Raw genomic sequence first — 15754 nt, 5'->3', positions numbered from 1 at the left:
TGCAAATTTAATTGTACTTATATCACAGTAATTGATTTAAAAGTTACTTTAATTTCCAATCATTTTTTTCTATGATTAAGCTTTTGCCTAGCGTCTTAAAAGAAATACTTAAGCGTCACTAGTAAAATCTAAAGTGAATGTTAATTTGATTATTTGATTCATTGGGAATCTGAATTTAATACAGCACCCCAAAATAACTTAAATCTTTCGAATAACTAGAGATCCTTTCCATCGTTTTCTTATTTTGCATAATTCCAATTCACTAACTTCTTAAGTACATTCTGCTAGAGCAACTCATAACTGTAGTGTTAATGAGTAAATACACATAGCCAAAAAAGAATCTGAGTCTCTCATAAAGAAAAATGTTGGCTTTTTCACAGTTTTTATTTGTAATGAGGATATTAAGAACAAAAAGTAGAAGTCTTGATCTGGGTACAGTAAATGTTCCATCCAAATCTAGTGCTTTTAAATTAATTCTCAGCTAGAAAAAAATGTGAGCCCGCTGTAGAAAACTAAAGGTAGGGAAAGATTAACAAGATGAATTCTTGGCATACCACATTATAAATAACTTAGAATTTCTTAAAGTGGACTTTGTCTTACACAGAATTGAGTGCATAGATATGGATATGATTCTTATTTATCTTTACATTTATAAAACTTACAAGATTATATTTGTAGCAAAAAAAAAATGCTTCAAGGAGAATAAGACTGTAAACTGAAGGAAATTATCCTGCACCTATATTAGAATTCTCAGCACAAATTTAGGACACATGGCAATCTTTGATATCTGAGTCATGATAAAAATGTATGTGGCTTCATTTCTGAAAGATGTTACATGTGATTGCCTGACAATTATTCATATCATGAGACAACCTTCAGAGAATGCACAAGACCAATGAAGTAAAAGAACAAGAGAAGTAATAGCATGAATTACAAAGAAAGCCACCAAAAAATATGTCTACAGATCAGTAAAAAATATGAAGAATCATAAAAATATCTTACATGTATAATGCTTTCCAGTAAACTGCTTTTACACATACTACATTATTTAAAGAAAGAATACAAAGTGCACTGTGAGTTTCCAATGGCTTCCTACACTATCCAGTTCCTCGGTGTTGACTTATTCAATATGAAGCTATCACTATCATCAGAGGAGGTTTTAAGATCCACAAAAAGAATATAATTACATTTCCAAAATTCTAAAAGATAATGAAATGCTGGATCGTATGACATCTTTATTGTCAGAGTAAATAAAAACTAGGAGAATTAATTGAAAAGGTTTTCAAAACTATATCTTTGCATTTACTGAGCAGGGAAGAAACTCCAAATCTTTGGTCCATCTTCCCCCCCAAAAGGGCCTATGTGGCACTATTAATAATAATAATTATTATTATCATAATACCATTTCTAAGTCCAAAAGCAGGAACCCAGAATAATAACTAGTCAACTAAGTATCTTGACCCGTTCCCCAGACTGACCAAACTGGAAACTGATATGCACCACACAAAGGTGTCAGGACATACCTCTCACACCACGTTTCTACATTAGAAGCATGGAACTTTACAGCTGGAAATCTTGAAATTTCTCTGGTTCTGCTTTCTCATTTACCAGCTGCAATAATGAAGGTTTTGCTAAGCCAACACCAGTAGTAGAGACAGCCTTGGGCCTAGAGCTATTGGATCCTGAAGGACTTCCTAGACTGCCCCAATTTCCAGAGACACCCACACATTGGGTAGCCCATGTAGCCATTTTGCAGAACATTCATCAAATTGTCTTTCTTCCCACAAACACATTATTACCTCTGTGCCTGGATACTGCTAAGGATTTACACTGGTCAGCTGAGATGCCTAACCTCAGGACCCAGTCTTTATGACTCTAGCCCATACTTTCATGGGCATATACTCTCTAACCAGGAGAAAGATGACGGTCTTTCTGAAAAATTATTAAACTTGACCGAAAGAGAAGAATCCATTCCTAAAGCCTAACACCTTCTAGTCCAATGGCACTTCACCACCTCTTAATTAAAGTTTTAGCTAATGAGCTACCAAGATAGAAATCCACTACTCCACCCAACCATGTGAGCACAAAGCAAGACCATGATTAGAGATAAACATAAAAATCAGAGGGAAGAAATGCTGTGATTAGAAGGTGGATAATTGCAGGCCCATGTGCATACCCAATCACAGCTGTCCCCACGTCCCTGACTAATAACAAAAATGACAAGGATATAGTCCCACTGTCAGGCAGGCCACCAGCAGCTAGGCAGACCAGGACCTGAGACACAAATATTCACTTCAGGTATTTTCTCAGAACTTTTAAATTTCACTTATAATACAAAAAAAAAAAAAAATTTAGATGACAACCGCAGAATTTATTTAATTAGAGAAACTGGTTGTTGTTTTATCACTATACACTTTAAGTGACTTCTTGGCCTATTAAAGTTCTCCTACAGAGGCCTGGTCAGTACATGGCTCATCAGGTAATTACCAAAAATTTCACCGAGTACCTATCAAGTGCTCAGCGTAAACCATGGTTTTTGCTATTAGAAACGTCAGATCTTATTGAAATGTTAAGACTCAGATCTCAGAAACCGTACAAGAGAAGTACAGAATGTGGAGTTTCAAACTAAGCACAGTAGTAGGAATGCAGGGCAGGAAAATGGTAATATGTGATAGAGCTATTCAATGAAAGTTATAGAAAGGAGAAACAATTTATTCTGGGCCTTGAAGGATGGGCAGGGTTTGGGTGACAGAGGGCTGAAGAGAGCATTTTAGGCAGACAGAAGAGCCAACAAATGTGCAAGAAGGACACTGAAAAATGGAGAGGGAAGGAGAAGGATCAGCCTGTTTCAAGTGTTCTTGTGGAGGAAGAGCGGGAGTGAGGTAAGGAGATTTTGGAGGGACTTAAATGTCACAATGAGTCCTGTGTCATAGCAGGCCCTAGAGCCTGTAACCTGGTAAATATGATTGCCAGCTGAAATACAGGACTCCCAGTTAGATTTGAATTTCAGAGAAATAACAATTTTTAGTGTACATATCTTCCAAATATTGCAGACTTATACTGAAGAAGTATTCACTCTTTATCTGAAATTTAAATTTAATGGGGCATTCTGTATTTTTTGCTAAATCTGGCAACCTGGCTAGTAAAGTGATATTTTAGCAGCATTGACCTAGCAGCAGTGTTTAAGAGACACTTATACTATCATCAGCAAAGAAGATAGGCATTCAGAGAACCTTCAAAATGGCTGTCCTCCTTTTCAATTTTGTCTCTAAAATACACTCGTGTTTACTATAATTATGTCTTTTATCTGACTTTCCTGTAAACTAGTTTTGCGACCCCCCCCCCCCCCGCGGCCGACCCCCTAGGAGACATTTGGCAATGTTGGAGAGGCATTTTTGGTTGTCATAACTGTAGGAGTGCTATAGGCATCTCGTGGGTAGAGGCCAGAGGATGCAGATAAACATTCTACAATGCACAGGACAGCCCCCACAACAAAGAATTATCCAGCCCACATGTCAAGAGTGCTGAGGTTGAGAAACCCTGCTTTAAAACTAAGATAAGAACAAAGTCACATTCCTGGCTCAAGGCCCCTGGCTTTCACCCTCCTCACAAATAGTTTATAGTGTTCTGCAAATCTGAAGTGCAAAAGATACAGTACATTCTCATTATACAGCATTTATTTTTTAATATTTATTTGGAAGAACTACCACCTACACACACACACACACATACACACACACACACACACACACACACACACACACACAAATACTCTAGACTTTGCAACTTCAGCTGACTCACCCTTCACATTTTCCTTGATTTTAAAGAGCTGAAAAGTATGTATGTAGATCAGCCAAAGAAAAAACTGCTTTACATCAGTGCAAGCATTCCCACTCTCCCCATGAGCTCTGCCAAGACGGGCAGGCCTAGCTCTCCCAAGCCAAGCCTTTCCCCTAACTCCTTGCCTTTCTCTAATCTCGGGCTTCGCAACCAGAGCCTGCACTTGTTTACCCTCCTGTTTTTCTCAAAAACATGTTTGTCTTTTCAAGTCCCAAAGGCCTTCTCCTCAGTGCCTGCCTGTGGGCCTTGCAGGCTTCTCCTCTTGAATCAAAATTATAAAAGTTAAATTCCTCATTGGTCCCTTGGTGTAAGTTACCCATTATCACAGAACAGAAGGAAGGAAACGGCAGTTAAAGATCATTTTGATGCTTCCATTATCACATGTATTCACCCAGAGGAATCATTAAACTCAGAACTTCCAGTTAGAAACAAAGTTCTGGAGAAAATTTCCTTCGAATTGGCTTATACCCCATAGTCAGTTTGGAACTTTTGTTTCCTTGTACTGGAATAATGGACCAGCGGAAGACCCGAAGAGGCAGCCCCCCGCCTCCCATGACTCTGGCTTGCAGTGAAGACCATGGGCACAGCCATGAGACAGGGGCTTCCTGATCACATGTTATCTGGGAACGCAGGTCAGTGGAAAAGAACACCCTCGCCTTATTCATCTTACCAGCCCCCTGGAGCTCAGAGCCTGAGAAACATTACACTAGTTGGTCTTTTGTCTCTTGGGCTTTGAGTTAGATGTGACACTTTAGACTCTCTCTGTCTTTTGCTCTATGACCAAGGCCTCTTTTTAAGAAAACAGGTGACAAAAGAGAACATGCATAAGACATGGTAGGAAACTCATATCTAAGGATTAATAAAGGCTGGCCATGTTTGGCCTTGACTGAAAGCAAAGTTTTCTCTGAGGCTGATTTATATTTAGCTTCCTTCTGTTCTTTACAATTGGTAAAACCAGCTCCAGCAACACTTCTTTTGAAGTATTCGAAGGCCACAAGGAGAAGTGAAAAAGAGCACAGGATTTAAAGCAAGAAGAACCTAGCTCAAGTCAGCCACTTATGGGGCTGCATGCCCTTGGGAAAGTTCTTTTATCCTCTCTGAGTTTCAGTTCTTTTATCTGTAAAATGGGGATAAAAATATCTAGCTCTTATCAAGAGCTCTTTGTAAAGTCTAAGGTTTTATGTAAATGTTAGTTCTTATTTTGAACCCATTGAGCAAGGATGTAAGATGTCCCTCAAATAACAGGTTGTATAGAAAGAGTCTTTAATTGGAGTTTCAAGATGTGGATCATGCTTTCTGATGTGCTATTGCTTCTGCGGGTCTTTCGTCAGCTGTCTTAGTCCCTTTTTACAGAAATGTACAAGGGAAAGGAGTTACCACTCTAACATTTTAGCGAATGCAGGAATTATCTCTCTTTTACCATTCCTGGCTGGGGTCAGTCACCCAGCTTGGTTGGAACATTCCCACTGAGCGTGCTGCCCCACGTGGCATTCCATTTTGCTAGAAAATTCTATGCTGATGAAATGTGGACAGATAGTGTTGGAAAGATAAATGAGTAACATTTGTGAAAGTATTTGAACTCTTCAAAAGAAAAGACCCACACTGATTCCAGGGATTTTTGTTAAGATCATTGGAATTTAAAATATGATATTTTGGTCAATTAATGTCCGTTCTGGGGTTTTTTTTTTTTTTTTTTTTTTTTTTTTTTTTGTCTCTTAGCTTTGGAGAGGCTGAGAGAAAGGGTCCACAGATTTCATTTTTTTTTAATTACTGGAAATAAGTAAAATGCACAGCAGACGTATCGTGTAATTGTGGCAACCCATCAACTATCACTACATGGTACCACCACCCTCCCCACAAACATCCCCAATCTCCACTCACACATGTCCCAGCCTTTACAGAGCTCAGCATCCTGCACACCCACCCAAATCAGGCCCATCTGTAATGCCCCAAAGTTCTAGGATAAGACTCAATCAACCAACCATGTGCTAGATGCTATACAATCTGCTGCAGATACAAAGTAAATAGCCAAGAATCCCTTTCCACAGGGGGGCTTGCCTGAGGGGTGAGGCAAATAGATGCAAAAAAAAACAATTCATTATAGAATAGAGTGACAGGAACTCTGATAGTGGTATGAGCTTTCACAAAAGAGGGGTAAATCAATGCTCTCTAAGAGAGTCAGGGGCAACTTCACAGAGAAGGTGACACTAAAACTGAATCTGGAAGGACAACAGTAATTCTCCAAATCAACAAAGATGAGAAGAGAACCTCAACAAAGGGAGAAGGATACCCACTGTGATGGGGGTAAGAAGAGGCAGGCACAGGTAAGAAGTAGCTCAGGGAAACCTAGCTCGGAAGGAAGAGGAATGCACAGCAAGGGGTGCAGACTGGGAGAGGAGGGAGGGCCTAGCTCGCACTCTATGCCCCAAAGGAGGCCGGACTTCAACAGAAGGTGAGAAAGCCACTGAGAGATGTGGTGATGAGGTGACACTCAGAAGATGAGTGATGAGTAGGTATCAAGAGGTTAGAGCAACTGAGGACAAGGAGAGCAAAGGCTGACACAAACTAAAGGTTCCTGCAATGTGCACCAGTGGCAGGAACAAATTAACATCCTTTTTAAACTAACATCAATCTGAGATATTGGGGTCTGCAACAAAGGCAGAACAACCGCTTCCAGAAGATGCTTACGAAGTCTTAGAAAGCACTTGGCTATTATCACTTTGAGGAAAGGCAAACTGCACATTTTTGTATGGCCCTAATGGTAGTTATGACCAAAATGGTAACTTGATAAGTCAAAAGAGAGAACAGATCACAAGTAGGCCCCTTCGGTTTTGTCAGATAACTCAAATATTATGTCATACCAATAACCTTATTAAGAGACTTGAAGGTCAACAGGCACTCAGGAGTTTAATAGATAATGACAGTGACCTTCTTGTCTTAAATCTCCTCTAGTCTTCATAACTGTTCATGTTTGGAACTAATCCCGAAGAATCACACTTCTTTATTTCTCCAGCTTTATTGAGATATAATTGACATATAACATTGTATCGGTTTAAGGGGTACAGTGTGTTGATTTGATACACATATATATTGGGAAATGGACACCACATTAGCTAATACATCCTTTACTTCACATAATTATCATTTTGTTGCTGTTGCTATTTTGTTGCTTTGTTGTTATGGTGAGAACATTAAAGCTCTATTCTCATAGCAACCTTCAAGTACAATACGGTACTGTTAATCATAGTCATAATGCTGAACCTGAGACCCTCAGAACTTATTAGAATTGTATCTCTAGCTAAAAGTAATAATTCAAGGCTTAAAGACAGGGGGAAAAAACCCAGAACAGATGAAAAGCCTAAGAAAGGTAAGTAGGGAAGGAATAAGCGTTCTTTAGGATCCGAGGTTCTGCGTTATAGAAAAATAACTACAGATATCCTCAGATGAATGCAAGTTAATGAAATTACAGAAGAGGAGAAAATATACAATTTACTTACCAAAAATAATTAGTACCTCACCATGTTTCACATCTGTAAAAGATGGTTTCAAATCTATTCTGAGCATTATGCAATTGTGAATAGATTATTCTCATTTCAGTCTGCAGTAGGCCCTGTACTAGAGGGTAGAGACGAGACCTGGCTCTAGTATGTTGGTCAGAATAAGATTCAAACAACAGGGCTACACATTTAGACCACAACAGTGAAAGATTCCATGCAGTAAGAGAAAGCATATATTCGTTTACCAGGTGGTGAAAAAAAGGGAAGTAAAACCCTACAAGTTTCAAGTCACTGTCCCCAAACTCTGAGAACAATAAATTAGTTCCAAGAAACTGATTACCCCATTTCAGTGGACCAAACCAGAAAATCTAAAAAAATAGAATTATTCTGTTTTATAATTCTTTTTAAATTTTCCAATTTACCACTTGGTTGATAAAGCATTAGCAATTTAGGAGCTGGAACCTTGAAGTTTTATAGCCATGCCCTGGTCAATTTGACATAAGATACCACTAAACTGGTTTTGATATTAGAACAAGGACAAAGGGAAGTTCCTACTTTGCAATACCCGGAGTATTTTGATTTCATCACCAACCTCACAGCTTTCCAAGCATATGTACGAGACATAATCATGATGCCAAAGTATGAAATATGGCTAGTTTCATAACCAGAATGAATTATGGCTAATTCTGTAGTAAACAATCAGATTCTCAAATCTATTCCCAAGACAGCCAAGTCAGGCCTTCCTTTTCAAGTGATTCATTTAAATATGCAGTATGTCAGTGGATGTTAGGGAGTTAGGGAGGATTGGGGGTATAGAGCCCTTGCCCTTGAGTAGTTGGGTGCAGGAGAACAGAAAAGCAGTGGATCCTTGAAGAGAACGATGCTGCTTCTAACACACACACACACACACACACACACACACACACACACACACACGTTAATACTTGCCACTTTTTTAAATTCTGGAATTTGAATGTTCTTCGTTTTGAAATAGATGTTGTCTAATTCTTCAGTCTAAAAATCTTCAAAGCCAGAACCACCCTCATCCCTGGAACTGCCAATTCCTAAGAATCTCTATGCTGGCAGCAAACACTATATTGAATATCCAATCGTTCATATGTGTAGTTTTTAATACTCATACCCCAGCTCATATAATACTACTTTATCTTGACTTTATAACCTACCACATTTCCAGGTAGTTTTTGTTTTGTTTTGTTTTGTTTGGGGTTACTTTGTACGTATTTGATTTGTTTGTTTGCCTGCATTAGGTAGACAACCTCTTTGCACAACCACAAAGACTTCCTTGTCTCCAGCTTTTCTCTTTGTACAAGCACCAGAGACAATACAGATTTGCCACACTAATCCTCAGATATAACCTAATTCTTAATACACAGTGACATTTTACTGTATCAATGAATGTGATATCTGGGACAGTTACAGATTACTGTAGCTTCATTTCTCTAGCCTGAACTAAGGTTTAAAAAAAAAAAAAAGTTTAACAAGTCTAAATAAGAATACCTGGGGGAAAAGACACACTAAGTTCTATGTAAATGAAAAAGAAAAGAAAGTAAAAGATTGTCCTCCGACTAAAATAGAACTGATTGCCGGTTACTGCAACAATGATTTGAAATAAATGTAAGGACCTAATTCTTAAATAAGAGGGCAAGAGTGCTAATTGTCCTCAGAGTTCCAACAATTAGTTCCTGGACAACCACTAAGTGGTAAGCCTTGGCCTGGACCCTGAAGACATGGAGATAAAAGACAGAAAAAAATCACTGAGAACTCAGAGGCCAGCAAATGGTGTTGCCACAACACAACACGTTCTGTGTGGAACAGAGGGAAGCTCGGAGTGAGTGCCTGGAGAGGGCATGAGGTAAGACATCCTCACCCAAGAATGACTTGGATCACGTGACTAGGTCAGCTAAAAACTCAGAATGGGCCCTGAGTAAGTAGAAAACGAACCCAAACTGTGTCTTGTGTCTCTTCAATGTCTTAAAAATAATGTACAGATACTTGTTTGTTTGTCAGTGTGTGCTTTCACTTATTTACTAACTGCTGGTTCTTTTGCAGAATGCCCTGGCTAAAGCTACCGTAAGAGAACTTGCCACACTGTATGGCACCAAGTACACATATGGCCCAGGAGCTACAACAATCTGTGAGTCTTGGCTTCAGAACTGTGCAAAGAGACCGCATGCCTAAAAAGGCGACAAATGGTTCCCAGAGACTTTCCTTAGATCATCTGAAGCATGTGGCTTTTGCCTGACAGTGAATTTTTTATACAACGTGTCGTCAGTTTTCTGTTCGGAAAAAATATCCCTTTCAACCCATAAAAACATTTGCTCTCTATAAACATCCATTGAGCTCCCACTACTATGTGCCAGGCCCACACTAGGTGCTAGAGAAGAAAGGAAGGATGGAGAGAAGGCAAGAGAGAAGGAGAAAGGGAAGGGGGGGGGGGACCAGCACAGTCTTCTAAGAACTCACAGTAGGGAAGCAGGAAAACTAAATATAGGGATGCTAAGTGCTAGGACAGAGGATGAGCAAAGAAGGAGCACCACCTAGGACCAAATAGCCCATCCCATGGTATCAGGGATGACCGCCCAGGAGAATGACTCAGAAGCTTTACCTGGAAGGACAACTGCTGATGACAAGCATAAGAAGGAGTGTTTCCCTGACTAAATGACTAAATAGACTGCAGGTGTGATGGCTAATTCGGGCTCAAGCCACTTTCCAGGGATAGATGTGAGCCCCTCTGACCAGTCACTCGGTGTGTTAGAGCAAATGTCAAGAGACACACAGCAAGAGGGTTCGGTAGGGGCTGGACCCCAGAGTTCAGATTTCACTTAGATGCTACAGAGTTTGAGTGTCACTGGGAAGGCACATCCTGCAGGCCCCACTTTCCACTTCTACTTCTATTTTCCTTTGCCTGTGCATGATTTCTTTTTGCCCCAGATCTGAAAGGACTAAAAATACAAGGGAAAAGGGCCAGTCCTGTCATCACAGGGCCTCCTGTGCAGCTGGAGAGGCTCCAATCCTGGGTTGTTGTTTTCTTTTAGGTTTTATGTTGAATACAGTTCTCTGTACTCTTGGACTTCTTTCAACCGCTCTGAATCATATGGGGCATACTGTTTTCTTACAGGGTTCCAACAGAAATAGCCCACTTAGTCATATATTGTGAATTTCTTGCATGTTTTATTCAGACTAATTCAATGAAGGTTCTTTTTCCATTATACCATAAACCTCGGAGGGCAGAAGTCACATCTTGCCTCTATCCTGGCACCTCCAGAGTACAGCCCGTGGCCTGCTGCCCAGTGAGGGCTGTACAACTGTTGACGGAATAAACAGATCAAAGAATGAATTAATGAATTAATCAATGAATGAATGAACAAATGAGCTAATGACTGAATAAATATAAAATCCACGTGGCAGGAACATCATAACTGTTATTGAATGAATAGCTGAATAAATGCCTAATCTATGCCAGACCATATGCTAGGCCCTGAGGAAACCAATATAAAGGCACAGCACTGCCCTCAAGATGCTCCAATTTCATCATTCAGCCCTGTTTCCTCGGGATTTGGAGTTCTCGCCTATCACCAGTCATCACGAAGCTTACCTTATTTTCCCAGGACACAAATACTCTTTTTCCAGAAACTATATACATTTTGTCAACAAATTACATATGTTATAGTCTACTATAGCATACAAGCACAGTGGGAAGTTTATATTATATTATAAATTACATACTTCCTGGAGTATGAAACATGTCATTCCCACTATAATCAAGCTTAAAGGTAAGATTGTCCTGAGTTTTTAAAACACCCCCATAGCCTTTATAATCCAGTTTTCTAGACTATTTTGCCCTGTAAAACAGTTGTAATTACAAATGAAAGATGGTGTGTGTTTTTTTGTTTTTTTAATTTTCTTCCTGGATTTTAAGTTTTTTGGTTTTTTGTTTTTCTGTTTTTCTGCTGTTTGCACATTGCAGATCCTGCTGCTGGGGGCTCTGATGACTGGGCTTATGACCAAGGAATCAAATATTCTTTTACCTTCGAACTCCGGGATAAAGGCAGATATGGCTTTGTCCTCCCTGAATCCCAGATTCGGCCAACCTGTGAAGAAACAATGCTAGCCATCAAGCATCTTGCCAGATACGTCATGGAACATCCATACTAGTAGAAAATGCTGACAGCCTTATTTCCAAGTGCTCACTCTTCATTTATTTTCAATCCTGAGCTCTTATTTTTGTTTCCCTGTAAATTTTCCAGATCCTAATCTTTCTTTTACGCTATCAGCCTATTAAACTACTTGGATCTTTTAATACTTGTAATAATAAAAGTGAATCTATTGTAATTATAAAACCTGACAAATTGCCTACTTCTTTAGAAAAAAGAAATGATGTGAACAAATGACTAAGCAAGCCACACAGGGTGTTGATGAGGATCAGCCATATAGGAGTTAAAAGTCCTCAGGGTATTTGCCAACTCTGGAAGACTGCAGACATGCACAGGTTATAATGAGGGCATATAAGGAAGGAGAAATATAAGGGGAAATTTAAGAAAACTCAGTTTGGTGAAAGACCCCATCTTGGTTTAGATTTCATCTCAGTTCATTTATTTCTTTCTAAGTTTATTTATTTTGAGAAAGAGAGGAAGAGAGAGAGAGTGAGAGAGAGAGAGAGAGAGAGAGAGAGAGAGAGAGAGTGAGAGAGAGAGAGAGAGAGAGAGAGAGAGAGAGAGAGAGGAATCCCAAGCAGGTTCCACACTGCCAGCACGGAGTCCAACACGGGGCTCAATCTCATGAACCGTGAGATCATGACCTGAGTCAAAACCAAGAGTCAGATGCTTAACCAACCGAGCCACCCAGGTGTCCCTCAGCTCATTTATTTTTATGAACTGTCTACTACATGCCAAACACTTTGGTAAGCAATCAGGGACAGAGCAATGAAAAAGGAAGACATTTCTGCCTTCAATGGACATTTGGGGAGACAGACATGAAATAATTACCTATTAAACTAATTATTTAATAGTTCATGATTTAATTTACACTAAGCAAGTAAGTGCTAGACAAATTACATAAAAAGACCATTTAAAAGATCTACCTCCCTGATGGGGGGTGGGGGGGATGCTCTCTCAGGGAGTGCTGGAACTTGAAGAATAAGTCACAAGTAGCTGGAGGAAGGGAGTGCCTCTTCCAAACCCTGTGACTATTCAGAACCTGTAAGAAGAAAGTCAGAGAGGGAGGAACCTAGAGAGTTGAGCGAAGAAGGGCTTGTTCAGGGGCTGAGGAGGGAAGTAAAGGCCATAAGGCACAGCAAAGAGGTTAAGGATTTAGAAAAATCAGTATATGAACAATGGGAAGCCATTGAAAACATTAGATTGCAAATGACACGACCAGAGTTTTTAAAACACCAGCCAGCTAAGGTGTGGAAAACAGGTTGGAAATAAAACAAGAGGGTGTCAGGAACCCTGGGTGCACCTGTTAGGCCTGAAACAAAAGAAGCAAAAATTATTCCATGATTTGAAGTTTCCCAGAAATAGAACTGAACATGGTAATGTTAGAGAGTATTATGCGAAGTTCAAATTTTAAAATATAATAATAGGTATCTAGTTACAATTTGCAGGCATCTCTTAATTTATAATCTACTTTAGTACTCTACTTTAAAATATGAGCTAATTGCTTTCTATGTGGATTCAAGTAAAATAGGATTCCATATCTGGCAAAATATATTAAAATATTTTTGATACTGTTCTATTCAAAACCAGAACCCTTTGAAGTCACCGAGGTGTGTTTCGAAGTTGTCAAGCCAAAGAATGATTAATTGCATTAATTGTCCACTAGGTGGTAGCAGTGCTGCTGCTACAATTCGTCCAGCAATCCTCGGCAAAATAATTTAGTAATACATCATTTAAAGAAGCAGAGAAACAGACACGTAAGTGCAAAAAAAGAAATTCCCATGAATTCTCAAGCACTACTGGCAGTAATAAAAACATAGATGTAATTTAGCTAAATTATCTTTCCCCCATGTTGTTTAAATTATATCCATGTTGGGAATTAGAAAGCTAACTCAGCCAGAGTTACCTAAGTGAAGTTACACTGCTGAAGGTATACCATTCAATCCACAGGTAGTTCCACAAAACACTCCCAAAATCCACCTCTAGCAAGTAACACTGACCTCAAACTAAGGGATGCTGTGACCCAAAGTTCAGAAGTCATGTGTGTAAACCATAAAGAACCCTCCAAAGTCTCTAAATTAAGTGCTTTAAATTAGAAATTGTCAAAAATTCCAAGGAATTTTTAAGACAAATAAGGACTAGGAAAGTAAATACGCAAATAAGATCTCATTTAAATTCCCACGTATCCAAGATTTCTCGTACCAGAAATTTTTGCTATACCTCTGGCTGACTGAAAGTCAACAGCTCTCTGGCTAGGGGTGCCACTTGCTTGAGCTAAACTGAGAAAAAACAGAAAGAGGTTTCTGCTTTAGACCTTCCCAGTGCAATACCATATGACCTCCTGCCAGGTGGACCAGAAACTGTCCAGGGTTCCTGCCTAAACCGACCTACCCAGAAGCCTCTGGCTGTAAGGGCACCTCTGCTCCTCCCTCCTTTTAATTTCTCCCACACTGAGATCCCAGGACAGGCTCTGAGTCCTTCCTCAGTCCCAAGCTCTCACCTTGCCAAAGCAGCAAGTCTGGAATATGGGAATTCTACGTATCTAGAATAACATCCCGTGTAGTCACCGGTTTTTGCCACATAACCTATATGAGTTGATCAAAAGAAAATTTCAGGCACAGAAGAAAAACAGAAGGAATCATGACAGTCAATGAGGTTATTTGGGGGCCAAATGGGGTCTTGATGAGCCTCTTAGGTCACCTCATTTGAGCAGGTGGTCACTCCCCCTCTAGCCAGCTCTCACACTGCCTGAATCACACACCCACATCTTTGTCCAGAAATGCCACCTTCCCTTCAACGAATGAAGACAAGTATTTCTGCGGCATTTTGCAGGGAAGCTGCAATATTCAATATCCACAATGAAAGGCAACACATTTTTCTTTCAACACATCCTTTATGATATATCTAAAGGTAATCCAGAAGCGTCTTGGATTTGATTTGGAGAATCATTTGAAAGACTCTAGTAAAATCACAAGAGAATCTTCACTTTCATTTTCTAAGATACATCTTTTATAGTGATAATGTTTAAATATATGCACAAAATACATAGTTTAAAAAATAAAGCAATATTTTAAACTGCAGCTAGGCATATACTACTGCAAAACTCCACGGAGTTCAAAGATCCAGAAGGGTGGAAAATTTTTGTTGTGTGAGGCATTCAACATTAAATCTTTCGAAAGAGATTAATTTGATCTATGAAACATCACACCACCTTACACAGTCAATCCTAAAATGACACGCTGTCCAATAGCTATTCATCCTATACCATGCATGTGCCAAGATCTTTTGTAAATTTTGAGGCGATAATTCAAGATTATACAGAACTATGCCTGCCAAGAAATCACACCAGTTCTGAGAAACAGCTCCAGAATATTCTTGAAATCCATCTATTGTATCTGTTCTTTAGAGGCTAACTAAATCAGGGAGGATTTGGAAGTCTTAAAAAAAAAAAAAAAAAGCATCACATGTCAATGTCCTATTCTAGAAACAGGGAACAGAAATATGTAACAGATATTAAGAAGTCCAAGATTATTTATAATTAGAGTCTTAGCCTGAGAGATGGCAGGATCCTTTCCTCCAAATAAAATACAAGCATCCTTCCTACTTAACCTGAAAAACAGACACACAAGCCTTCTCTACAGTTTTAAAACTAGTCACACACAAAAAAAAAAAAATGGCTTTAAGAAAATATATAAGAATGCTAGGATTAAGGGTGATTTCTACCTTCCTTCAAATTTTCTGTATTTTGCTCAATTATTTTCAGTAGGAATTTATTACTTGAAGAGTCAGAAAATAAAACTCCAAAAAGAAAAGCTGTAACATAAAAAAACTTTCCTGAAGTAGCCCCCAATAAAACAAAAACAGAAAGATATTTCACCTCTAAAAAACACAGCCATCACTTTCACCCAGCACATGATATTTACTGACACTCCAGTTGATAGTGGCCAACTGTAAGTCTTTTTACCAAGTGCTTAGAAGGCACGGGCATATTTTTTTGCACCTACCATCCACCAAGTCCTTCACAGATGGTATCGCATTTAGCCTTCACAGCCTCTTGCCAGAATCCAGTTTGTATCTCCATCTCACAGATGACGAAACATCAATGTTTTTGAGGTTATAGTATTTTTAATACATTCAAAATATTCTGTGTTTTGATAATTTACAATGTAGCTTCAAAAACATATTTTATGTTATTAAGGACCACCCGCCAAGGTTCCGTAGCCAGATCCCCCATTCACCTCG

General features: G+C 39.2%; 1 protein-coding gene and 1 long non-coding RNA gene across 2 annotated transcripts in view; one reads left to right on the top strand and one right to left on the bottom strand.

Moving 5' to 3' along the window:
• CPB1 (carboxypeptidase B1) overlaps positions 1-11698 on the top strand; it is a 33773-nt gene extending 22075 nt beyond the window's left edge. Inside the window, exons 10-11 of the mRNA XM_019810588.2 lie at positions 9408-9492; positions 11326-11698. Of these exons, the coding sequence (XP_019666147.1) occupies positions 9408-9492; positions 11326-11513 (273 nt within the window). The 3' untranslated portion in view covers positions 11514-11698. The remainder of the gene's footprint in view (positions 1-9407; positions 9493-11325) is intronic.
• The window catches only part of LOC123380101, a 692161-nt gene that overhangs the window by 616840 nt on the left and 59567 nt on the right, over positions 1-15754 (bottom strand). The window lies entirely within an intron of this gene.

The sequence above is a fragment of the Felis catus genome, chromosome C2 (assembly GCF_018350175.1).
Source record: "Felis catus isolate Fca126 chromosome C2, F.catus_Fca126_mat1.0, whole genome shotgun sequence".
In the NCBI taxonomy this organism is placed as follows: domain Eukaryota; kingdom Metazoa; phylum Chordata; class Mammalia; order Carnivora; family Felidae; genus Felis; species Felis catus.
The sequence above is the reverse complement of the archived record's forward strand: the minus strand, read 5'-3'. Positions and strand labels throughout refer to the sequence as shown.